Genomic DNA, 25,677 nt, shown 5'->3' with positions numbered 1-25,677 from the left:
GCTCAACGGCTGGCGGTTTCGCGCTCGTTGGAGAGTCCCGCCTCTCCTCCCGAGCTTCACCAGCCAGAGCCGTCAACGTAGAAAAGCCCGCCTCTTACGGAAGCCGAAGCGGGCGGTCAGAATCCGGAAGAAAAACAAGCCGGCGAGAGGGGCGAACGAGACCTGCGCTGGAGAGGCTGCTCTGGCCTCCACCGGCCGGAGCGGGGAGACCAGAGCCCGCGGCGGGGCCACCGGGTGGGGATGATGGCGGCTGTCAACCAGCGGAAGCCGAGCGGACCCAAACGCACTAAGCTCAGGTGAGGCCACGCCTGCGTGCCGGCTGGTCCGCACCTGCCGGGCTGCAGGCCTGGGGCCGGGCAGCGCTGGGAGGGCGGAGGCCACTGGTGTGGCCGACCTGGTCCCGAGACCTTCGCAAGTGTCCCTAGACCAGTATCCAGGAATGTGTATTGGGCTTGAGCCTCGCGGCGACTCTACATTTACCAGGCCGCCGAGCTCATTCCCGTTGGGGCGCCCCAGGCGGGTGTCCCCATGGTTTCTGAGGAGGCAGAAGGTGTTCGTCCCTGGGGTCTAGAATAGAAATGTTGTCGCTGCTTTTCATCAGCACGCACACCCCCCCCCCCCCCTTGGAATCTGTCTGGTCCCGAAAAGACCTCCGGATATCCGAAATCAGATTAAGATAAGATCCTTTAGTGAAGTGAAGCTTGGTCTCATGCCTGCTCTTTCACAAGGAACAGTGCTAATCCCCGCCGTAGCGTTAAGTCACAATGCCTGGATTTGCTGCTCATAGCTGAATTTAAGAGTAAAGACACCCCCCAAAAAAAAATCCGATTTCCATTTTCCGTCCAATTAGAGCGAGTGACTGTGAGGATTTGATGCTAATAGTCGAATCTGACAGAGTGGGGACAAGAAACCCCAACTTCTTAAAGCTAGTGCCTGGGAAAACAGGGAGCCTTAATTCTCAGTTGGACAGCAGGGGGAGATCGTAAACAAATGAATCTCACCGGGTTCTTGAGAAAGGTTTTTTATTATTATTATTTTATGTTCATGCTCATAGAGAGGGACAGGGTGTTGTTTTAAGCTGGTCAGGAATTTCTTCAATTCGTGGCTAAGAGATTTATTTATTTATTTGTTGGACAATATTGGTACTTTAATCGATTTGTCAAATCCATTGTTAGGCAGCTGCTCTAGCACTTGTCTTCCCTTGGGTTCCTGGTTTTTGCTTGTCTTTTGTTTTTTTGTTTTACCAGTCCTGGGGCTTGAACTTAGGGTCTGGGCACTGTCCCTGAGCTTCTTTTGCTCAAAGCTAGCACTCTACCACTTGAGCCACAGTGCCACTTCCAACCTTTTCTGGTTATGTGGTACTGAGAAATGGAACCCAGGACTTCATGCATGTTAGGCAAGCACACTACCACTAAGCCACATTCCCAGCCCAAGAAGAGATGTTTTACATCAATTTCCACTCTTCTTTAATCCTCCTCACCCATACTGGATGTTTAGCTGCTTGCAGGTGCTTCCATACCTTCTCTCAGTTTTTGTGGAACTCATTGGTTTGGTGGCTGTCTTGTGTGTCTGTGGGGACTGGAGCTTCTGCTACATTATCAGCACCATTTGGGCTTCCTTGGAGTGTTGCTGTAACTATTCATTTAAAGAATCTTCAGCCATGGGGCTGGGAAGGTGGCTCAGTGGTAGAGTGCTTGCCTTGCATGCATGAGGCCCTGGGTTCGATTCCTCAACACCACATAAGCAAAAAGAAAAAAGCCAGAAGTGGCGCTGTGGCTCAAGTGGTAGAGTGCTAGCCTTGAGCTGAAGAGCTGAGGGACAGCGCCCAGGCCCAGAGTTCAGGCCCCTTGACTGGACCCCTCCAAAAAAACATAATAAAAAAATAAAGAATCTTCAGCCAGATGTCAATGGCTCAGCTGTCCCTCAGCTACTCAGAAGGCTGAGATCTGAGGATCATGGTTCAAAGCCAGCACAGACAGGAAAGTCCATAAGACTCTTATCTCCAATTAACCACCAGAAAACTGGAGTGGCGCTGAGGCTCAAGTGGTAGAATGCGCCCCTTGAGCTGAAGAGCTGAAGTAAAGGGTCCAGGCCCAAAGTTCAAGCCCCATGACCAACAAAAAACAAACAAAAGAATCTTCAAGGGATTCCTCTTGGACATCCCTCTCCAGATGGAGAGTTTCACTACTTAGAAAAGACTTCAAATCTCCCCTGAGAGGCTGTTGGGATATAGTGTTATTGAGAGCTGCTGGTCTAGGCCTCTTAATTTGTGTGGAATTAATAATGGAGAATATTATCCAACTGGTAACTTTTCCCAGTAGAGGGTAGGCTTTTTTTTAATTTTTATTTTTTTATTGTTATTATAAAGGTGATGGTGACTCTTGAAAGAGATATTGAGAAACCTGTTTGTAGCATTTCCTCAGGCTCCCTGAGGGTTTGGTAGAATTTGTTGTGTTTAGGGAGTCTGCTAGATAGGAGAGAATGTTGTCGTGTTCTCTTTTTGCCAGTCCTAGAGTTTGAACTCAGGGCCTGCATGCCGGCCCTGAGATTTTTTTGGTCAACACTACCACTCTGCCACTTGAGACATAGCTCCACTTCTAGCTTTTTGGTGATTAGTTGAAGATAAGAATCCCACAAACAGCCGGGCGCTGGTGGCTCACGCCTGTAATCCTAGCTACTCAGGAGGCTGAGATCTGAGGATCACGGTTCAAAGCCAGCCCGGGCAGGAGAGACCATGAGACTCCTATCTCCAATAAACCACCAGAAAACCGGAAGTGGCGCTGTAGCTCAAGTGGTAGAGCGCTCGCCTTGAGCTGAAGAGCTGAGGGACAGCGCCCAGGCCCAGAGTTTAAGCCCTATGACCGACAAAAAAAAAAAACAAAAAACAAAGAATCCCACAAATATTCCTGCCTAAGCTGGCTTTGAACTGCAAACCTTAGATCTCAGCCTCAGTAGCAAGGATTACAGGGACAAGCCACCAGTGCCTGACTTGGTTTTTTTTGTTTTGTTTTTTGTTTTTATTTTTTTATTTTTTGTCAGTCGTAGGGCCTGAACTCTGGGCCTGGGCGCTGTCCCTCAGCTCTTCAGCTCAAGGCTAGTGCTCTACCACTTGAGCCACAGCACCACTTCCAGCTTTTTTGCTTATGTGGTGCTGAGGAATCAAACCTAGGGCCTCATTCATACAAGGCAAGCACTCTACCACTGAGCCCCCTTCCCAGCTATGGCTTGTTATTTTTAAATTTTCCATCCTTATAGTTCTAAGGACTCTGACAGGTACAACCCCTGGCTTGAGGAGCAGTGGTAGGAAGTTGCTGCCATAGATGGTTGCTGAGGTATGGATAGCTGGAGAGCTAACAAATTGCTGACTATTCAGCCCATCCATCATCACTTCTAAAACCTTTTGGGTTCCTTTTGCACCAAGTTCTCCCCAGATATGGACAGCTGTAGGCCTACATGGAGGAGGTTAGAGGGTAGAGGTTCCTATTTCAGAGGACAAAAGTGAAGACCAAGGGTTTACCAAATATAGAAATATATTTCCCACTATCACTGCAGTGGCAGCCATTAAGAGTTTTAAATCTTTGTCCGTTACCTAGACAAGATTTCAGCCTTCTTCTTAGCCTTCCTTTTGCATCTCTACTACAGTATACATGTTGTGACATGGAATGTGGCTGCAGCAGCTCCCCCTCAAGACCTGAGTGACCTACTTCTCCTGAACAACCAGAACCTGAATCTGGATATGTATATTATTGGGTATGTATCTGCAGGATCCCATTCACCTATCCTGTATCCCTGGAGATGATGTCTACCATGAGGTACCATTGTAACCTATCCTTCCTTGTTTTGGAGTCTGAAGATGAAGACCTTTCAACCTCATTGGGGCCAGCTTGTGTCTCTTGTCCTGGGTTAGCGATGGGAAGGGGTTGAAAGTAATGGGAGGGTCAGATCATGGCCATCAGAACCTAGGCTCTGGGTGTGGGCAGTACTAAATGTTTGTGGCAGAGGTAATATCCTCCAGATGAGGGGATGCGCCTCTGACCTAGAATGGTCAGTTTGCAGGAAATGAACTCTGGGATCATAAGCCTTCTTTCTGACACTGCCTTTGAAGACCCATGGAGCAGTTTCTTCATGGACGTACTTTCTCCTCTGAATTTCATCAAGGTAACTAAGGTGCATGGATGATGGAGAAGTGTGTCTTATCTTCATCAACCCCCAGTTAAGTTTTGTGTGATAAGTTCTTCCTACCACTCTCATACTTTTTCCCATTTATTAAAACATTTAATCATTACTGCATCTGGCTCCCTGGGGCTCCTGCCTTCTTGTGCTTAGTTTCACACATTGATATTTGTCCCCTTGGGAGAATTCTGGGAGGAGGTGCAACTGGGCTTATTAGCCGTACCTTACCCTGCCCCACCCTCAAGCCTACTCACTGCCCAGCCTGAAATCTGAGCGCAATAATTGCTACCATTTATGAAGTGCTTACTTGGTGTTGAGCATTAGAAATTAAGATCTTTATGTACATTATTTTAAGATTTTAACTCTTGAAATTGAGTATTTTAAAGATAAAACAAAGGTTTAGAAATCACATGGGCTGGCAAGGTATGATATTACCTACCTGTGATCCTACCATTCAGGAAACAGATTCAGGAAGACTGAGTGATCCAGGTCTGCTTGAACTACATAGTGAATCCTTGTCCCAAAAAGAAAAATCAAGCTGGGCACTGATGGCTTACACCTGTAATCCTAGCTACACAGGAGGATGAGACCAGGAGATTGAGGTTCATAGTCATCCCAGCAAGAAAGTCCTATGAAGCCGGGCGCTGGTGGCTCACGCCTGTAATCCTAGCTACTCAGGAGGCTGAGATCTGAGGATCGCGGTTCAAAGCCAGCCCGGGCAGGAAAGACCGTGAGACTCCTATCTCCAATAAACAACCAGAAAACCGGAAGTGGCGCTGTAGCTCAAGTGGTAGAGCACTTGCCTTGAGCTGAAGAGCTGAGGGACAGCGCCGAGGCCCAGAGTTCAAGCCCCACGACCGACAAAAAAAAAAAATGATATACAGAGGTATTACAGTGCATAAAGTCAGGTAAACAATAGATTTCGTGCCATGGTGCAGAGGCTCACACCTGTAATCCTAGCTACTCAGGAGCCTGAGGTCTGAAGATTATGGTTCAAAGCTAGCCCAGGCAGGAAAGTCCAGGCCCAGAGTTCAGGCCCCACGATTGACACACCCCCCCCCCCCAAAAAAAAAAAAGAATACATTTCTTTTTGGACAATATAACCCATTCTTCCCTATAGATTTTTGTCAGGCATGGGTCTTGAGCTCTGGGTCTGGGCATTGTCCCTGAGCTCTTCAGCTCAAGGCAAGCTCTCTACCACTTAAGGCACAGCACCACTTCCAGTTTTCTGGTGGTTAATTGGAGATAAGAGTCTTATGGACTTTCCTGCCCGGGCTGGCTTTGAACCATGACCCTCAGATCTCAGCCTCTTGACTAGCTAGGATTACAGGCGTGAGCCGCTGGCACCCAGCTTTAATTTTTAACTTTATGTTCTAAACTGCTGTAGCAACAAGCTCCAAGATGGACAGGTACCCTGTGGCTAACCTTGCTTATATTATTCTTTGATCATGCACATCAAATTTCTCTAGTGCCTCATGCCTGTATCATAGCTGCTCAGGAGGCTGGGATCTAAGGATCGTGGTTCAAAACTACCTAGACAGGAAAAGTCCATGAGACTCTTATCTCCAGTTAACCACCAGAACACCAGAAGTGTTGTTGTGGCTCAAAATAATAGAACACTAGCCTTGAGCTAAAAAGCTCAGGGAACCTAAGCACTATTGGCTCACACCTTTAACACTAGCTACTCAGGAGGCTGACATCTGAAGAGGGTAGTTCAGAGCCATCCCAGGCAGGAAAATCCATGAGACTCTTACCTCCAATTAATCAACAGAAAACCAGATATGCAGCTGTGGCTCAAAGTGATGGAGTGCTAGCCTTGAGCAAAAAACTTCAGGGACAGTGCCCAGGTTAATTTGAAGCCTCATGACCGTAAATAAATAAATAAAATTTCTATAGGCCTAGAGGTTAGGAAAGGGGAGCTATGTATAGAGGAAAGGTTCTTAGTCTAAGAGACCACTGTACTTTGAGGAATTTTTAGACTATAGGAAAATATGCAAGAAGGCTCTAGATTGATAAATCTTGTTTCTGCCCTGCATACCTGAGAAATTTATATACACCCATTCAAAGCACCTAGTTCACAGCTTCTGGAAATACCAGAATTTTTTATGTTGCCTTCTTTGGGTGACTGATACTTCTTTTTTTTTTTTTGACTGATACTTCTTAGAATCAGTACTTTTAGTAGGAGTATGGCTGAAGTGGTAGGGTACTTGCCAAGCATGTCAAAAGATATATCATTATTGAAAAAAAAGATATGTCATTATTGTGTGGCACCACCAAACAATAGTGATAATTATCATCATTATCATCATCATCTGTTACTCTACTTTTCCTGATGGTGCTGGAGCAAGAGCTCTGAGAAGAGGAAGACAAGATTTAGTCCTGATGAGACTAACTATGCTAGCCCTAGTCCTTGGTTCTCTTCAAACAGAGGCTTTTCTGTCAGACTTGGAGCTAGATCCTCACAGAGCAGGGGAGAACCATTTCCCTGTTACCACCCACTGCCTTCCCAAGACTGCAGGCCTCCTTGCTCCTTAGCTAACTGCCAAGCGATTGGTAGGATGGAGTAGAGCCAAGGAAATTAGCTCAGCTTGTGGCAGGGACACAACCCATTCCATCCATGAGGCCTCCGAAGTTGATAGGCTAGTCTGAGGGCTAGGCACCCAACCAGGATGCCCCTCCTTCCTCCAGCCACAAATTGAGGTGGACAGGCGAGTCTTCCTTATGGCCTGTTCTTGCAGAGGGGATTTGTAAACTATAAGTTGAGCCACTTGGGGTTGACCCCTTTTGCTACTCCAAAGCTTCTACCTCCTGCCATTTCCTCTTTAGCTCCTCCTACTTCACTCCTTCCAACTGGAACTTCCCTACAAGTCTACTTTTCCCCACAGCCCCACCCTTTCTCCCAGTCTGACTCTGTCCTGCCCTTAGCAGATTCTCTCTGCCGCCTTCCCGCCACACACACATACTATAACAGCTGCTGCTCTGCAAAGTGGAGCCCGGTGGCCTAAAATTTGTGGGTTAGGATTTAGCTTGAATCTATTCCTGAGTCTTTATCACTTTTCCTGGCTCAGTCCTGACCCTGGGAGTCAATCATGCATAAAGTATGCATATGAATGGGAGAGATAGAAGACTTGGAGTGGGCTAGGCACTGGTGGCTCATGCCTGTAAACCTAGCTACTCAAGAGGCTGAGATCTAAGGATCACAGTTCAAAGCCAGCCCTGGCAGGAAAGTCGATTAGACTCTTTTCTCCAATTAACCACCAGAAAAGCAGAAGTGGCACTGTGGCGCAAGTGGTGCTGTGGCACAAGTGGTCACTAGCCTTGAGCTGAAGAGCTAAGGGACAGGACCCAGGCCCAGAGTTCAAGCCACAACCGGAGGGGGGCGGGGGGAGGACTTGGAGTAGAAGGTAGGGTTGAGGGCACATTTGTAGCAACCTCAGGCCAAACTTCAGATTCTAATGCCTCCCTTGCTCAGGCCTGAGTTAGGGGTTCTCCCTGCTTTGACTCCTCTACTGTGCTAGGGCTCCTGACCTGTGGAATCAAATTTCATAATTCCTGGAAGGCCCCAGTACATGCTCCCCACCCGGGGATTTCCTCCTTGGCCTCTGTACCTTATGCTCCGGAAATAGCTACTCAGGTAGTGGGTGTAGACAGCCTGAATCTAAGAGAGAGGGTCACTGGTTATAGCTCATTCCCACCCCACTACCTATAGCGAAGATAGTAGGCATTTTGACAAACGTAGAATAGGGTAGACTATTAGCCAATTAGGCTCCTGAGTCTCAGTCTTGCATCTGTAAAACAGTGATTTTCCCAGAGAGTTAGGGAAAAGCCTAAATAAGCTACAGATTCCTTTGGTAGATGCTATTCTCCCCAAATTGCAGTCCGGTGTCCATACTGTCATCCCCATGCCTTCATGGATTTCCAACCATGGCTTTATTGAGACAGGGTTCTGTTGTGTATTCCAGGCTGGTCTTCTGTATATGTGCATGTGTATACTTGTATGTGTGCTATGTATCTGATACTGGGATTTGGACTGAAGCTCTCATGCAGCTTTTTTTTTTTTTTTTTTGTCGGTCGTGGGGCTTGAACTCTGGGCCTGGGCGTTGTCCCTCAGCTCTTCAGCTCAAGGCGAGCGCTCTACCACTTGAGCTACAATGCCACTTCCGGTTTTCTGGTGGTTTATTGGAGATCGGAGTCTCACGGTCTCTCCTGCCCGGGCTGGCTTTGAACCGCGATCCTCAGATCTCAGCCTCCTGAGTAGCTAGGATTACAGGCGTGAGCCACCAGCGCCTGGCTCATGCAGCTTTTTTAAAAGCTTACAGTTGATACTTTACCAATTACCACTTGAGTTACACCTCCACTTCTGGCTTTTTGCTGGTTAATTGGAGATAAGAGTCTCTGGGATTTATCTGTCCAAGCTGCCTTTGAATGAATGTGATCCTCAGATATCAGCCTCCTGATGAGCTATGGTTACAGGCATGAGGCACCTACAGTTTGCTTGGCCTTGAACTCTTGATCTTCCTGCTTCAGACTCCTGAGTGTTGGGAGTACACTACCACACCTGGCTTATTACATTTTTTTTCCATTTTCATGGTTGTAAACAATCTGTTTTATAGTGAGTTTTTTGGTATATGTGATTGGGTTTTTTTTCAAAATTTTAAAATGTTTATTTTGTGGCAGGACTGGGCTTTGAACTCAGGACCTTTCATTTACTTGTTTGCTCAGCTGCTGAAATTAGCATATTTCCAATTTGGACTTTAATGGGATTTTTCTACAGAGAATAAGATTTTCATATTAACATAATAATTTCAAAATAGATGCGTTACAGAATAGATTCTAAATGTAATATTTAATGCTATTGTATTACTTGAAGTCAAAGGTTTACAGAAAAATTTAAATTTCAGATAAACTCTAATATTCTAATAAACACGTAGAAGAAATATAATTTAAAAATTCACAGTTCAAAGCAAACCCTGGCAGGAAAGTCTGAAAGACGCTTATCTGGAAACAGGAAGTGGCACTGTGGCTCAAGTGGTAGAGGCTCCCCTTGAGCTGAAGAACTCAGGGATATGTTTACACCCAGGTCCTGAGATTAAACCCCATGACTGACAAAAAGAAAATAAAATTTAAAGAATTAAAGCATTAAGGCTGGGAAGGAGACTCAGTAGTAAAGTGCTTGTCTTGCATGCATGAGGTCCTGGGTTCAATTCCTCAGCACCACATAAGCAGAAAAAAGTGGAAATGGCTCTGTGGCTCAAGTGGTAGAGCACTAGCCTTGAGCTGAAGAGCTCATCATGGACAGCTGCCTCCAACCTGGCTTTTTGCTTGCTTTTTTTTTCTTTTGAAATGAAATTATTAATTTTTCTGCCCCGGCTGGCATCAAACCATGATCCTCGAATAGCAGGGATCACAGACATGAGCCACTGGCACTTGGCTTAGTGTTTTTTTCACTGAGCATGTACAGAAAAGAACAGAAAGTCAAGTGTGCTGTTTGTTAGATTTTTTTTTCCTGCAAATTCATACTGGTATTGACATCAGTGAAGTTAAGATTCAGAACATTTCTAGTACCCTAGAAGCCTTTCTTGTCTTCTTTCCCTTCGTTTAAGAATACTCAAGCCAAAAAAGAACATCTGTCAGATAATCTTCAAAGTATCTGTGATATAGTATTTTTGTTGCTTTGTCCATGAGAACATTGGCTTGCACTACTTGGGGAGCATTCAAAGCATCTCAACATGTGAAAGGAGCATGGAAGCATGTGTAGGGCTAGCATTGAAGAATTGGTACCCTTTTGATGGCTGGGTATCCTGATGGCCTCCTCTCCTCCTCCTCAACTTCTAGGTCCACTGAAACTTTAGCTCTGAGAATATACTGTTTGGCAACTGAGAGGAAAAAAGGAAAAAAATAAAACTCTTGAGTCTCAAATTGAGATATCATAGATGCTTGGGCAGGGCATTTTGTGTGTCTCAGAACTATAGATTCTCTAGCCTTTGCATAGCAGAAATATACTTAGCATGTATAGTTTAATGAATAACTTTTGCTTTTACTTTGCTTCAGATCTCTCATGTTCGCATGCAGGGGCTTCTCTTACTGCTCTTTGCTAAGTATCAACATCTGCCGTTCATCCAGATCCTCTCAACAAAATCTACTCCCACTGGCCTCTATGGGTACTGGGTAAGGACTGATCTTGAGCTAGAGAGGGTTGGGAGCATTGGAGCTGGGCAAAAGAAACAGGAATAAAATCTTGGTACTATGTCCATCCCTTGTGCTCTGCATGCTCCACCTCCTTCAGAGGGACCTCAGACCCCCGGCCATGTGGATTGAGTTTTGTGCATGGAGAGATTACCATGGGACCATGAGAAGTGTTGGGTGTCTGTCCCTGGGAGATCCTAGGGGAGATGAAATTATCTCCTCTCAGACCTAAAATGGGAAAAGAGGATATGTCTAACCCAGAGTAGCTTCTCAGACTTCTGCCCACCTGTCCTACCAGGGAAACAAAGGAGGAGTCAACATCTGCCTGAAACTTTATGGCTATTATGTAAGTATCATCAACTGTCACCTGCCTCCCCATCTATACAACAATGACCAGCGGTTGGAACACTTTGACCGGATCCTGGAGACACAGAATTTTGAGGGATCTGCTATTCCCAACGTCTTGGATCATGAGTGAGCCTGGAGTTGCAAGCTGCCACCCCTGCCCTCTCCCCAGTACCAGCCCAGGCTAGCATCATCTGTCCAGTCTCTGCTCCCCAACCAGTCAGTAGTGCTCCTTCTTCTGCCCTTCCCGCTACTCCTCCCCTGATATATCCCATATGTTTGCTCACCCAGCTTTGCCTACCTGGGGTCCCTTTCCTCTAGCCCCTCTCTCTAGAATGCCTAGGTGCTTCTAAATATCCCAGGTCAAGAACCTTGTGGTCCCCAAGATCACCAAGAGGGCTTGTTTTTAGCATGCCCTGCTGGCCAGTTGAGAGAACAGAAGAAAAGGCTAGAGCCTGCTGCACATTTGCCATATACCCCTCTGAACTGTTCTCTTTGGCTTGAATGATGTATATCATCTTGAGATCAGTCCTCTGGTCTCATGCATGTTCTTGCCCTCGCCCGATCCTCTCCTAGCATCTAGCTTCTTGCTGGTACCACTTTCAAACTTTCTACTCCCCAACAGCCCTTGGATTGGATAGACTAGAGCCACCTATTGCTCCCCACTTTGCTGACCACATTGCAAACCTTGGGCTACCCCCTTTTCTTTTTGAAGCCTTATTCTGTGGTTTGGAGACATGAACTTTCGGATTGAGGACTTTGGCTTGCACTTTGTCCGGGAATCCATAACAAATAAGAACTTCAGCCAGCTGTGGGAGAAGGATCAGGTATCAAGTGAAGGGAGGGTCCCTGGAAATAATCTGAATCCACTGCAGAGGTCCACATGTAAAGTGTAGAGAGCAGTGCTCATGTTTCCTAATGGGTGCCCTTTTCTCCTTGGTAGGGAGCAGATCTACCAGAGTTTCCTATGTGGGGGGATAGCATAAGGACCATCCTGTCAGTACCTAATCTTCACCTGTCACCTGGAGGAGCTGCTTGTGCACTCTAGAATAGGAACCCAAAAGGGCTTTATGCCCCATACCATGCATCAGCCCCCTTGTATCCCTGTCCTCTTTTCTTATCCTACACCTTGTTTACCTCCTAGAGGATGAGATACCATCCCTTTGCCCCCCCCCCCCCCCCGCAGGTTTCCCTCTAACACAAGTCTACTAATGGCCTCCAGAGAGCAAGAATTCAGATTCTGCTTCCTATATTCCAAAGACTAGGAAGTGACAGGCAGCTGCTCTGTCTGTGCATGTGGGGATCATATTTCCAGAAAGATTCTCCCAGGAAAGGGGAAGTTAGTTACTGTGGTGGCCATAGGGGCAGTAAGAAAATGAAGTGTGATGCTGGGCTCATGGGTCAGGACTGTGGGGCTATGGGAGCTGTGTCTTTATCTATAGCTTAGAATTGCCAAGAGAGATGACCCACTGCTCCGAGAGTTCCAGGAGGGTCCCCTGCTCTTCCCACCCACCTACAAGTTTGATAAGAAGTCCAACAACTATGATACCAGGTAAGGAGGAAATGGATCCCAGGAAGTGGGATTATGCTAGTTCTAGTGGCAGCAGGAACTCTCCCAAAATAGAAGTGTTAGGGAAGCAGGAATAGCTCTAGATATCACTTCTCAGGAGTCGCACCTCTGGCCCCCAACTTGAGGTACTTACTGTAAGAGCTGTCCTAGATTGCCTAAGAGAAAGCAGAGGGGAAGCTGGTGCTTGCAAGGTTGGGATGGTGGCAGGAGAAGCTGGAAGAGACAGGGGAGGCAGCCCTGCATTGAAGGGAAGTTACTCCAGCTTTCTGGGAACCATTGCCTCTACTTCCCAAGGCCTTCTTATCCCCAGATGGGTCACAAAGCTTGGCTTAGCTAATGACTTACATTAGTATCCTACCGCAGCCTGGGAATTGGTCAGATACTATGTGAGAAGATGAAGAACAGTGGAGAACTTTATAGGGAACAAGAAAGAGACAGTCCTTACAATGCTTTCAATCTTATCAGCCATCTGACCCTTGGACGAGGAGTTTAAACCTTTGTATTGTCATCCATGAAATGGGATAATAACGGTACACATCCCTGGGGTTGAGGGCTACAGGGGGCCTTACATATGTTTAGCCCAGTGTTTGACACCCACTTATTATGGGTGATAATCGCAATTGTTACTTTTACATTTGTGTCTTTAGGCAGTAATTTTACTATATACTTTCCCAAGAAGCTGATATGAGGCTTGTTAATCACCAAAACTTGACACTTAGATGAAAGGGCAAAAGCATCACTGCCAACAGGCCTCTGATCCACTTTAGAGCACAGAGACCCTATTCTCTTAGAAAAAAAACCATTTTCTTCATTTCTTCCAACAGGACTGTCTTAGCAGGGAGGTGAGCCTGCAAGGTAACCCAGGTCCCTGGAAGTTACGGCATGATTAGGTATCCACAGTAGGCCAGAACTACAGACTATAGAACTACAGGCTAGTTCTGGAAGTGGCTTATTAGCAGAGCCAAAGTACCCTGGCCAAGGAAAGCGAGAGCTAGTGAACCATTTCAATGTGGAGCAAGATAGGATGGGGCCATAGCCAAGGCAGCTGACACAAAGAAGCAATGAACTCTGGAGACAGGGAGCAGCCAGGGCAGCAGAGCAAGCATGAAAGGAGGTAAGAGGGCAGGCTGATGGGTCCACACAGACATTAAAAATTAGAGTCAACATAGAGCCGGCGCTGGTGGCTCACGCCTTTAATCCTAGCTACTCAGGAGGCTGAGATCTAAGGATCACGGTTCAAAGCCAGCCCAGACAGGAAAGTCCATGAGACTCTTATCTTCAATAAACCACTAGAAAACCAGAAGTGGTGCTGTGGCTCAAGAGGTAGAGCGCTCACCTTGAGCTGAACAGCGCAGGGACAGCGCCCAGGCCCAGAGTTCAAGCCCCACGGACAAAAAAAAAAGACAAAAACACATGTAATACAGTGATAAAGCTTCTAACTTTAAAGCATGTGCAGGGCCCTTGGTTCAAGCCTCAGCACTGGGGTGTGTGTGTGTGTGTGTGTCTGTGTCTGTGTCTATAGAGGTGATGTACAGAGGGGTTACAGTCAGGTCATGAGTATATTCCTTTTTGGATAATGTTACCCCTTCCTTTTCTCTCTCCTAGATTTTCCCTCCCTTTCTCACCCACAAGTTTTTGTTGTCTTTTTAAAAGTGGGTAGAACCTAGGGACATCACAATATTCCTGGTTGGAGCCAGGGTCCAGATACAGCTATCAGTTCCTGTGTACACAGGACTGAGCTTATCTGACAACCAGTATAGTCAAACTTACTCCTTGAAGGCCAATTTAGATACCTCTGCCAGGAAGGCTTTCTGTTAGCTCATTGAGTTTCTCCTGCCGTGTGCTATCATCAAGCCTTTTACACATCATGTATCAGTGGTCATAGGGCTTGAACCCTGGGCTTGGACACTGTCTCTTAGCTCTTCAGCTCAAAGCTAGCGCTCTACCACTTGAGCGACAGCATCACTTCCGGTTTTCTGGTGATTTAATTGGAGATAAGAGTCTCAGGGACTTTCCTGCCCGGGCTGGCTTTGAACTGTGATCCTCAGATCTCAGCCTCCTGAGTAGCTAGTATTAAGGCGTGAGCCACTGGTGCCCAGCTTCAGTGGGCCTTTTAACATGCAGCTTGCCAAGCCAGGCGCCAGTGGCTCACACCTGTAATCCTAGCTACTCAGGAGGCTGAGATCTGAGGATCACAGTTCAAAGCCAGCCCGGGCAGGAAAGTCCATGAGACTCTTATCTTCAATAAACCACCAGAAAAACGGAAGTGGTGCTGTGGCTCAAGCGGTAGAGTGCTCGTCTTGGGCTGAAGAGCTGAGGGGAAGGGCCCAGGCCCAGAGTTCAATCCCCACAAATGACCAAAAAAAAAAAAAAAAGATGTGGCTTGCCTCATTTGTTGTACCATACATACCCAGAGAGCAAAGAAATCACTGTGAAGACAGTTCATGGACTATATTTGAATTGGAAGTCTAAGAGGACAAAAGGAAAACATTTGGTATTTAGACCAGTCTAGCAAGAAGACACAAATAATTACTTATCAATCTAGCCATGAGTTAACCATCAGAAGGTTTCCAGAACTCTGCAGATGTGCCAAAGGAGGCTGCTAGCTGACAGGAGGAGGTCAGTGAGATTTGGCAAAGAGCTTTGTTTCTGTTTTTTGCAGTACTGGAGATCAAACTCAAGGCCTTACATAAAGTGCTAGGCAAGTGCTCTGTCACCAGCTTCAAGAGAGTATATTGAAAGAGGCAGGCCTGGGTACCAGTGGCTCATGCCTGTAATCCTAGCTACTCAGGAAGCTAAGATCTGAGGATCACGGTTCAAAGCCAGCCTGGGCAGGAAAGACTGAGACTCTCAAAATACCAGAGGGCTGGGAAGGTGGCTCAGTGGTAGAGTGCTTGCCTTGCATGCATAAGGCCCTGGGTTCAATCCCTCAGCACCACATAAGCAGAAAAGGCTGGAAGTGGCGCTGTGGCTCAAATGGTAGAACGCTAGCCTTGAACTAAAGAGCTGAGGGACAGTGCCCAGGCCCAGAGTTCAGGCCCCAGGACTGACAAAAAAAAAAAATCAAAATACCAGAAAACCAGAAGTTGTACTTGTGGCTCAAGTGGTAGAGCACTAGCCTTAAGCTGAAGAGCTGAGGGACAGCACCCAGGCCCAGAGTTCAAGCCCCACAACCAACCAAAAAAAAAAAAACAAAAAGAGAGAGAGAGGCAGTGGCAGTGGAGAGGGCTGAAGAAAGAAAGGCAGGCTTTCCAGTCTGGAAGAACCACTGATGAGAGGCACCTCGAGGGGCCCTGACCCAGGTGAGACCGTGGCCTGTTTAAAATGACAGTTGTGATTTTAGGCTTGTTGAGCTGTACAAAGTGACTGTGGGTGATTTGTGTACAGTGAATGGAATGTGGATTTGACCAGCCCTGAGCCAAAATGTAATGAGAAACGAGGACAGCTCCATTACAAAGGAGGGTGAAAGGGCTGAGGGCAGAGTGGGAAATCCTGTTAGAGTCAGGGATTGCACTAAATTTTGTTACATTTCCCATTATGAATGCAGACAGCCTCTCCTTAGGCAATGCGCAGGGGATACTATGAGCAATATTAGTCAATACTTCTGTTGCAGCGATATTAAATGAACTTATGTCCCAGAGACAGCAAGTTCTCATACCCAGAAATTGGGCACATTCCTACTTGGGGGTCAAGAGACTGGCTCCATCTGTTTAATACTTTTTCTCTTTTCTTCTCTTTTTCTTTTTCTGGTCCTGGGGCTGTGATAGAATACAAGGTTCTGAGTCAGTCCCAAGCACTTCAGAAAAGTGAATCTTTCAACTGTTTGTCATCTTCCTATTTGCGTGGCATCTAATAAATCTTAGTTGAAAGAATAAGCAGTATTGGGGCTGGGAAGGTGGCTCTGTGGTAGAGTACTTGTCTTGCATGCATGAGGCCCTGGGTTCGATTCCTCAGTACCACATAAGCAGAAAAAGCCACAAGTGGTGCTATAGATCAATTGGTGGAGTGCTAGCCTTGAGCTAAAGAGCTGAGGGAAAACGCCCAGGCCCAGAGTTCAGGCCCCACAACCAACAAAAAAAAAAAAAAAAAGAAGCAGTGTACTCATGTGTTTGGTTATGTAAATGGGAAAGAAGGAGAGTTGGAGAGGTCTTGGAGGAAGGAGAGGGGCTGTGGTCAGGGCTCAGGGAGGTTCCTGACGTGCACCAGATCTAGGCAATTAATCATCACAGCAAATTAGGGAGGGGGAATACTTTGCAAGAGAAGTTGCATTCGTGTGGTTCTTCCCATGGGTTAAGCTTTGCTAAGAGCCTAATGTCTGCAATAGACTAGAGATTCAGTGCCTTTAGTCTGTAAGATGGAAATGCCACCTTCCAGTGTCTCTGAACACTCCTTAGAAGAGTGGAAGTCTAGAAATAGCCCAAGGACTAGCAGATGGTAGTTTAGCCACTTACTACTCTTGGACCACTCCCTTGACGCACCTTAATTTCTCTAATCCTTGCTATTGGCCTTTGATGTAAGTGCTGTTATCAACCCATCTTAACAGTTGAAGAAACTGAGGCATAAAGAAGTGAAGTCACTTGCCCTGGGGCACATAGCTCTGAGTTACAGGGAGAAAACCCTCCCCCAGCTGGTCTCAGATTCTAAACTCTGGGATTCACCAGGATGCTATCCTCATTTGCTAAAAAGACAACAATGTGTTGGGAATATTTATTTATTTAAAACAGTAATTGAATAAAGCAAGAGATAAAAATAATGTTTCAAATTGATGGTGAATATATGAGACTATATGCATTAAGATATGAAAGAGTGGGAATAGGGCTCCAATGGCTCATGCCTGTAATCCTAGAACTGGAAGATGAAGTTTGAAGCCCCACCCAGGCAGCAACGTCCATGAGACTGCATTACCAATTAAGTTGAGAGTGTCAGTTGCAAGCAAAAAGGCCAAGCAAAAGCATGAGGCCCTGAGTTCAGGCTCTAGTATGAGCACTTCTCCCGGCCCCTGACTCCCTGCTGCTGCTGCTGCTGCTGCCAAAAAAAAAGGTGGGGGAGGGTGAAAAGGGATGGGGCATTTTTTAAGAAGGGAGCCTGAACATGTGGTTTTACAGTCAGGCAGTTAATGAATGTTGAACTACCAGGGTCTATGCCAGTACTGAGAATATACAAGAGACTCCAAAACCCTTTAGAGTCCAAGTACTAATGGATATGCTCACTGGAAAACAAAATTACAGTATAGTGTAGTTGGGTAAACGCTGGTACTAAAAGCTTTGGAAACAGAAAGCTGAGGTCAGGAGTGGCTTTATGATGAAGGCACTGTTGGAATTGGGCTTCTCCCTGGTGAAGAAGAGTTTTCCGGGAGCAAAAACAGAATGAGTCTGGGGAGGTGGTAAATTAGTTTGGACATCCCTGGAAAGCCCTACATGGGACTTGTACTTTACTCAGGAGACAGTGATGGACTCTTTAAAGATAATTTCTTTTTATTTTATTTATTTTTGGAACTCAGGACGTTATATTTTCTAGATGACTACAACTAAGCCATGTTTCCAATTCCTTAAAGGTTTTATGGTAGAGCCAGGTGCTAGTAATTGACTCTTGTAATCATAGCTACTCCGGAGGCTGAGATAGGATTGAGGTTAAAGCCCTATCCAGCAGACAGATCCTCAGTCTTCTCCAATTATCCAACAAAAACCTGGAAGTGGAGATGTGGTAAAGTGGTAGAGTACCAACCTTTAGCATGAGAGTGAGAGGCCCAGAGTTCTATGCCTTAGTACTGGTACAAAAGCCAGAAGAGCCGGGTGCCATTGGCTCACTCCTGTAATCCTAGCTACTTGGGAGGCTGAGATCTGAGGATTGCAGTTCAAAGCCAACCTAGGCAGTAAAGTCTATGAGACTCATCTCCAGTAAACCACAGAAAACCGGAAGTAGCACTGTGGCTCAAGTGGTAGAGTGCTCGCATTGAGCTGAAAAGCTGAGGGACAGTGCCCAGGCCCAGAGTTCAAGCCTTATGACCAATCCCCCCCCTCCAAAAAAAACAAAAAAACAGAATACCTAAGAAGGTTTACTACATTGAGGTTCATTTAGGAGATGGAATCCTTCACTAAGAAAGAACTTGGAAACAGCAGCTTTTCTCCCTGTCCTACACCATCCCAGGGCTTAGGGTTCACCAGTGTCTTTAGAGGACAGAGCATAGCTAATACACAATAGTTGGCTTGGCAGGACTGGATAGGAATTAGAGAATTTAGTTACCTAGAGGCGTAATTTGTCTCTAAAGGCCAAATGATCTTACACTTCTCAGAGAAGTTAGCAAGTGGAGTCAAGAACAGGTCTCTCAGTTGACTTTGAGAACCAAAAATCACAGTTGTTGGGGATGGGAATGTAGCTTAGTGGTAGCATGCTTGCTTTACATGCATGCCTTGCATGCATGAAGTCCTCAGTACCACATAAATAGAAAAAGCTAGAAGTGGAGCTCTGGCTCAAGTGGTAGAGTGCTAGCCTTGAGCAAAAGAGCGTATGTGTTAGATACTCTTAACTCACTGAATCATCTCAGCAGTACGGTGAGGCCTACAACTATTACTGTTTCCATTTGCAGATGAGGAAGTTGAAGATTAAGAAAGTTAGCTCAGGGCTGGGAAGGTAGCTCAGTGGTAGAGTACTTGCTTTGCATGCATGAGGCCCTGGGTTCGATTCCTCAGCACCACATAAGCAGAAAAAGCCAGAAGTGGCACTGTGGCTCAAGTGGTAGAGCCTTGAGCTGAAGAGCTGAGGGACAGCACCCAGGCCCAGAGTTCAGGCCCCACAACTGGCAAAAAAAAAGCTCAGGGGCTGGGAATGTGGCTTAGTTGTAGAGTATTTGCCTAGCATGCATGAAGCCCTGGGGTTGATTCCTCAGTACTACATAAACAGGAAAGAAAAAAAGAAAGCAGCTTAGCTCATTTAAGAGCACATGCTAGGGTGGGAATGTGGCATAGTGGTAGAGTGCTCGCCTAGCATGTATGAAGCCCTGGGTTCGATTCTTCAGTACCACCTACACAGAAATAGCCAGAAGTGGCGCTGGGGCTCAAGGGATAGAGTTGCTACCCTTGAGCAAAAGAAGCTCAGGGACAGTGCCCAAGCCCTGAGTTCAAGCCCCAGGATTGGCCAAAAAAAAAGAGCACATGCTCTGCAGTCATGCTGCCAGCCTCACCTGAAGCTTTGGCTCCACCACTTAGTAGCTGTGTGACATGGGGAAAATTATTCTCCTTCTAAGACTCTGTTTTCCCATCTGTGAAGGGTAAATGATAACCATTCTTCAAATATTTCCCTTCTCTCTCATAGTCGCTTTCACCTTGAATAGACAAGAAAGCCAAATTGCTTTTTTTTTTTTTTTTTTTTTGGTGGGCAGGGGATCCGGTCATGGGGCCTGAACTCTGGGCCTGGGTGCTGTCCCTCAGCTCTTCAGCTCAAGGCTAGCGCTTTACCACTTGAGCCACAGCACCACTTCTGGCTTTTTTTTCTTTTTTGCTTGTGTGGTGCTGAGGAATCGAAACCAGGGCCTCATGTATGCAAGGCAAGCGCTCTACCACTGAGCCACCTTCCCAGCCCAAGAAAGCCAAATTCTTGCTCCTCTCCGTAGACTCCAAAATCCAAGTCTCAGATATTTTGATTTTCTCCTTTTGTTGAGGAAAGAAGAACTTTGAAATGGAATGTTTTGACTCTCAATTTGAATCATAAAAATATAGAATATGGGACTGGGGCCAAGGCTCAAGTAGTAGAACACCTACCTAGGCAAGTACAAGACCCAGCGTAAAAGCCCCAGTAACACACCCAAAAAGAAAATGTGGGGCTGGGCATGTGGCTTAGTGGTAGAGAGCTTGCCTAGCATGCATGAAGCCCTCAATTCGATTCCTCAGTACGACATACACAGAAAAAGCCAGAAATGTCACTGTGGCTCAAGTGGTAAGAGTGTTAGCCTTGAGCAAAAGCAGCTCAGGGACAGTGCCCAGACCCTGAGTTCAAGCTCTAGGACTGGCAAAAAAAGAAAAGCAAATGTGGCAGAGGGTCATTGGCTAAGTAGGACAAGCCAGATTCTGTTGGGCACCCTTTTGAATGCTGTCATGCTCCTTCCAGCTTTACTCCAGAAGCCTTTGGCTATTGATAGATCCTGGAGTTTAGGGACTCATAAGGGCACATTCTTGCTCTCATGGCAACCTTTTCTTCTCTCCTCATTCCTCTTCTCTAACTCCAGTGAGAAAAAACGCAAGCCTGCATGGACCGACCGCATCCTATGGAGATTGAAGCGGCAGCCCTATACCAAGCCCCTCACCCCTTGTCTTCCAACCCCCTACTTCTTCCTGTCTTTGAAGAGCTACGTCAGCCACATGATGTACAGCATCAGTGACCATAAACCTGTTACCAGCACCTTTGACTTGGAGGTGAACTTCTGGGCTGCCCGACACTTGGCAGAGGAACAGCCATACTGAGCTACATCCCCAAGCCTTCCAGGCCTGGACTCTAATGTCAGCCCGTTCCCCAGGGGAGACCTGTAGGAAGACATGATTGCCTTTTCTCCCAGGTCAGGTATCCCAGCTCTTAGGAGTTGTTGATAGCTCTTTCTGTCAAATCCATGTTGAGCCTTTGTGACTAGGTTTCCATTTCCTCTTACTACTCTCCCTTAAGGCTAATGAGTTCCATTAGGCTTATTATGTGCTGTGTGAAGTAGGACTTCCTTTCTTTGTCATAAACCTCTGGATCAGATTGCAAAGGGAGTTCCCTCCATCCTTGGACCTTGCCATCTAATGATTGAGGTAGTATTGACTTCCTTCAAGCTACAGCTACATCCTAGCCTTCACTTTTTTTTTTTTTTTGTCAGTTGTGGGGCTTGAACTCTGGGCCTGGGTGCTGTCCCTCAGTTCTTCAGCTCAAGGCTAGTACTCTACCACTTGAGCCACAGCGTCACTTCCAGATTTCTGAATGGTTTATTGAAGATAAGAGTCTCACAAACTTTCCTGCCCAGACTGGCTTTGAACTGCAATCCTCAGATCTCAACATCCTGAGTAGCTAGGATTACAGGCCTGACCCACCAGCGCCCAGCCTTCACTTTTTTTTTTTTTTAAGTTGGCTGTGGGGCTTGAACTCATGGCCTGGGCACTGTCCCTGAGCTATTTCACTCAAAGCTCTACCACTTTGAGCCACAGTACCACTTCCAGTTTTCTAGTGGTTAATTGGATGGAGGTGGTTAATTGGAGAGAAGAGTTTCATGGGTGGGCTGGCTTTGAACTGTGATCCTCCAATCTCAACTTCCTGAGTAGTTAAGATTATAAGCGTGAGCGTGAGCCACCAGCGCCTGGCACCAGCCTTTACTTTTGCTTTGTCTTACAATATTGTGCCTTTCCTAGCTGTTTTGAATTTGGGTCAGAAATCTTAGAGACCTGGGGCTGGCCACCATTATATGTTTCCTATTCTCTTTTCTTCCAGGCCTAGGTAGTCAAGCTGCCATGCTTCTTTTCTAAGCCTCTGAGCAACTACCTCTTCCCCCTCCACTGCCACCCTCATCACTGGGCTCCCTGTGTTGCCCACCTGGCTCTCAGCTCCATTCTACTGGCAGAACAACTTCCCCTAATAAACCATTGGCCCTTGGTCAGCTAGGATAGCCTAGTGGAGTTCTGTGCCCATTCCCCTGGGTACCCCACCACCACCACCACCACCACACCAGGTAGTCACAATGGGAAACAGTTGCCCCAGAGGGAATGGTACTACAAAAGAATTCAACCTAACCTCCACCCTCTTATGTGTAGTTGAATCCACTGATGTCTGTTCCACTGATAACCATGATGCCTGAGAGCCTGTGGACCATGGAAAATGACATGTTGATCAGCTACTCCTCCTCCCCAGACTTCCTCAGCAGCTGCTGGGACTGGATTGGACTATACAAGGTGATGTGGGCAAAGCAATGAATCCATCAACCACAGTTCACTTGCTTATCCTTTCTGGGGACTTACAGGAACTGGGCAAGACACTGAAAAACTCACCTTCACCTGCCCCAGGGCTACTTGTCTACCTAGGGCCTGGAAGAGAAAGGAAAAAGAAACATAGTAGGTGGCCAGCCCCAGCAGCAAGACCACCCTCACCTTAGGACTTCCTTAGGTCCATGTCCTCCCCAACCACTGATTCTCTCATCTGATCCCCTCACAGGTGGGAATGCGCCACATTTATGACTATGTGTCCTATGTCTGGGCTGGGGACAACCAGGTCTCCATGAGCGACAACCTGAATCAGGTACATCTGTGAGTTGGGCTTGCCCTGATAGTCTTGTCTTCTGGAAGAAGAGTTATATAACTTGTCACTAAGCCAGGAAAGTGCAGGACCCTAGAACTGATGTTTCTATCATTCTTCTTTTACAGGTATACATCAACATCAACGATATCCCTAAGACTGAGGATGAGTTTCTCCTCTGTTACTACAGTAACAGTAGGAACTCTGTAGTGGGAATAAGCAAACCCTTCAAGGTAAGGGATGATGGTTGGAGAAGGGGAAGGTATTACTGAGGAACTGAATCCATCCTTTGTTTCCTGAGGCCAGAGCCCCAGGAATTCATACCTATGAGCAGTTGGGGTATTGACAAGGTATAGAGAAAGACCTTCACGGCGCTGGGAAGGTGGATCAGTAGTAGAGTGCTTGCCTTGCATGCATGAAGCCCTTAGTTCAATTCCTCAGCACCACATAAACAGAAAAAGCCAGATGTGGGGCTGAGGTTCAAGTGGTAGAGCACTGGTCTACAGCTGAAGAGCTGAGGGACAGCGCCCAGGCCCAGAGTTCAGGCCCCACAACCAACAAAAAAAAAAAAAAAGAGAAAGACCTTCACTTCCCCCTTCTGCTACCTATTTCATTCCTACAGATCCCGCTTCGCTTCTTTCTGAAGGACAATTCACTGGATGAGGATGAACCACGAATCTAAGCTGGACTAGGAATGAGTGAAGCCAGGGTGGAGGCTAGAACTGGCAGCCTACTCTGCTTGAACTGCTGCCAGGATTACTAGGAGCCCAGCCGGGCCCTGCCCCTGAGGAAGGAGCCAAGTAACCTACACTTCCAGGGGGAGCTCAGCCAGACTCCCTTTGCTTTCTCTAGGCCAGATCTCTGAAATTGGCACTCAAATACAGGTTTTTGTTGCTGAGATGTGAGTGAAAGCAACTAGTTTGTCAGCAGTGAAGATTTGAGAATAGCCCTCCAGATACAGGAAGAACTGTCCAACTGACATTTTATTTCTTGATTTTCCACACACATACAGATTCCTGTTCCCGCCCAAGCAGTCCTGCCAGGCACATGCCCCATCTGGCACAGGCTTGCATTCTTGTCACACCATCCTGGGCCTCAGGCTGCCTAGGAGGGGGAAGTATTTGTACAGGTTCCACTGACTGGGTGGCACAAGCAACAATGGGTTCCAAAAGTCTAGGCATATCATAGTGTGTCCCCATGAGGGATAAGTAGAGGGTCTGGAATCCCTGCTTTCCACAGAAGCAGTGTGACCAAGTGGATAGAATGAAGGGGTCATCCTACTAGCACACCACGCTCTGCGTGGAGTCTGGCCCAGAAGTTCTAAGGCCCAAGCAGAGAGAATTCTTTAGACTGAGATTGGTTTCTGTAACTTGGTTAGGCCCTGTGACCCTAGCTTGTCCTTTTATGGAGGGTTGACAGGTGGTAGAGGAGTGGCAGCCACAGACCTCCAGAGTGATTCTCATCTGGCTCCACCCTTGACATGAGTCATTGGCAGAAAACTCCTGTCTCTGGACCCCCTCTGTGACCTAGAAGCATGGGGTTAAGCAGAAAGGGGAGTCAGAATCAAGACATTTTGGAGTAATCTCAGCATGTGGGAGGCTGAGGCATAAGGATCATGAGTTGAAGGAAGGCTCAGCTAATAGACACTGTCAAAATAACCCTCGCCCCCCACAAACAAAAAAAAGATATTTTTGAGGCTCTGACATCAAGAGCTACATGTATTAAGAATTTCCCCTCTTGTGGGCTGGGAAGGTGGCTCAGTGGTAGAGCGCTTGCCTTGCATGCATGAGGGCCCTGGGTTCGATTCCTCAGCACCACATAAGCAAAAAGAAAAAAGCCGGAAGAGGCGCTGTGGCTCAAGTGGTAGATCACTAGCCTTGAGCTGAAGAGCTTAGGGACAGCGCCTAGGCCCAGAGTTCAGGCCCCACGACCGGACCCCCCAAAAAAGAATTCCCCTCTTGCCAGGCACTGGTGGCTCACACCTATAATCCTATTTACTCTGGAGGCTGAGATCTGAGGATCATGATTCAAAGCCAGCCCAGGCAGGAATGTCCATGAGACTCTTTATCTCGAATTAACCACCAGAAAGAAGTGGAACTGTGGCCCAAGTGGTAGAGCACTTGCCTTGAGCTGAAGAGCTCAAGGACAGCGCCCAGGCCCAGAGTTCAAGCCCCATCACCAATCCCTCCCCCTCCCCCCAAAAAAGCAATTCTCCTCTCCAAAAAAAAAAAAAAAGTTTCCTGGGGCTGGAAAGGTGGCTCAGTGGTAGAGTGCTTGCCTTGCATGCATGAGGCCCTGGGTTTAATTCCTCAGCACCACATAAGCAGAAAAAGCCAGAAATGGTGCTGTGGCTCAAGTGGTAGAGGGCTAGCCTTGAGCTGAAGAGCTGAGGGACAGTGCCCAGGCCCACACAATGACAAAAAGTTTCCCTGGTGTCTAGCAAGCAATGGTTGTCTGTTACCTTGGGGGATAATTGAAATGTGGCTTTTACACTGTGTGTGTGACTCCTTCATGATGGGAATGAGGACCAAAAATACATGCAGGAATGGGACCTAAAAACCTGGACTGAAATCAGGATTCCATCCTTCCTTGCTTTTACCCACATGGGAGTCTCAGTTGTCAGAAAAATACAAATAATGCACCTGTTCGTAACATTATGAAAGAACAGTTGCTATAAAAAAGAAAAATATCCACTGCACCATTCTGGTTGGGCTGACTCTCTGGCTACTTGATCCTGTTTCTCTTCTACACATTCACTTCTGTCCTTCCTATACTTAGTACTTTACACATTCCTACCCCAGCCTCCTGTGCAGGGCCCCTCCTGCACTGGGAGGGGTGAGTCCAGCAGTGATTGAAAGGCGGAAAGGGAAAGGGGATTGCTCTCCCTCCTCTCTGCCCCAGTCAGGATATGGCTGCTCTGGGCCCACCCCTGACCCATTGGGTGGAAACAGGAAATATGTGAGACTTGGTGTGTGTTGGGTCTCAGCGCCTGGCTCCATGGCTGATAAGAGCCATTGTGTGGCCACTGGAGATGAGCCTGCCCTGACTAGATGTGCTTCCCAGAGGAAGGAAGGAAGCTTTGCAGGCCTTTCCTGGGCGGGTGAAGCTGTGGGGAGAGAAAGGTGCCCAGGAGAGATCTCTGCCCACCAAACCAG

The 25,677-nt window shown here is 46.9% G+C and overlaps 1 protein-coding gene across 2 annotated transcripts; it reads left to right on the top strand.

Moving 5' to 3' along the window:
* The first annotated feature begins 104 nt into the window (after window positions 1–104).
* On the top strand, window positions 105–23,420 carry Inpp5k (inositol polyphosphate-5-phosphatase K). 2 transcript variants are annotated; one of them, XM_042673914.1, is made up of 12 exons: window positions 105–296; window positions 3,643–3,750; window positions 4,050–4,158; window positions 10,225–10,341; window positions 10,658–10,833; window positions 11,420–11,531; window positions 12,147–12,256; window positions 20,496–20,682; window positions 22,045–22,182; window positions 22,442–22,525; window positions 22,651–22,755; window positions 23,145–23,420. In XM_042673914.1, exons 1-12 carry the CDS (start codon window positions 241–243, stop codon window positions 23,202–23,204), a joined length of 1,362 nt encoding a protein of 453 aa, XP_042529848.1. In that variant the 5' UTR covers window positions 105–240; the 3' UTR covers window positions 23,205–23,420. The 2 variants fall into 2 exon arrangements, with proteins under 2 accessions (XP_042529848.1, XP_042529847.1); XM_042673913.1 differs by lacking the exon at window positions 105–296 and having other exon boundaries at window positions 3,658–3,750; window positions 4,057–4,158.
* The last annotated feature ends 2,257 nt before the right edge of the window (window positions 23,421–25,677 follow it).

The sequence above is a fragment of the Dipodomys spectabilis genome, unplaced genomic scaffold (assembly GCF_019054845.1).
Source record: "Dipodomys spectabilis isolate Male_0828 unplaced genomic scaffold, ASM1905484v1 ptg000018l, whole genome shotgun sequence".
Classification (NCBI taxonomy): domain Eukaryota; kingdom Metazoa; phylum Chordata; class Mammalia; order Rodentia; family Heteromyidae; genus Dipodomys; species Dipodomys spectabilis.
The sequence above is the reverse complement of the archived record's forward strand: the minus strand, read 5'-3'. Positions and strand labels throughout refer to the sequence as shown.

What these genes read in the sequence shown, in the direction of transcription:
- Inpp5k (XM_042673914.1), top strand. Translation starts at nt 241, where the DNA reads ATGATGGCGGCTGTCAACCAGCGGAAGCCGAGCGGACCCAAACGCACT. An exon ending in AGCTGTGGGAGAAGGATCAG is followed by an intron (nt 11,532 to 12,146) that starts GTATCAAGTGAA and finishes CTTTATCTATAG; the next exon opens with CTTAGAATTGCCAAGAGAGA. An exon ending in CCAGCACCTTTGACTTGGAG is followed by an intron (nt 20,683 to 22,044) that starts GTGAACTTCTGG and finishes TCTTATGTGTAG; the next exon opens with TTGAATCCACTGATGTCTGT.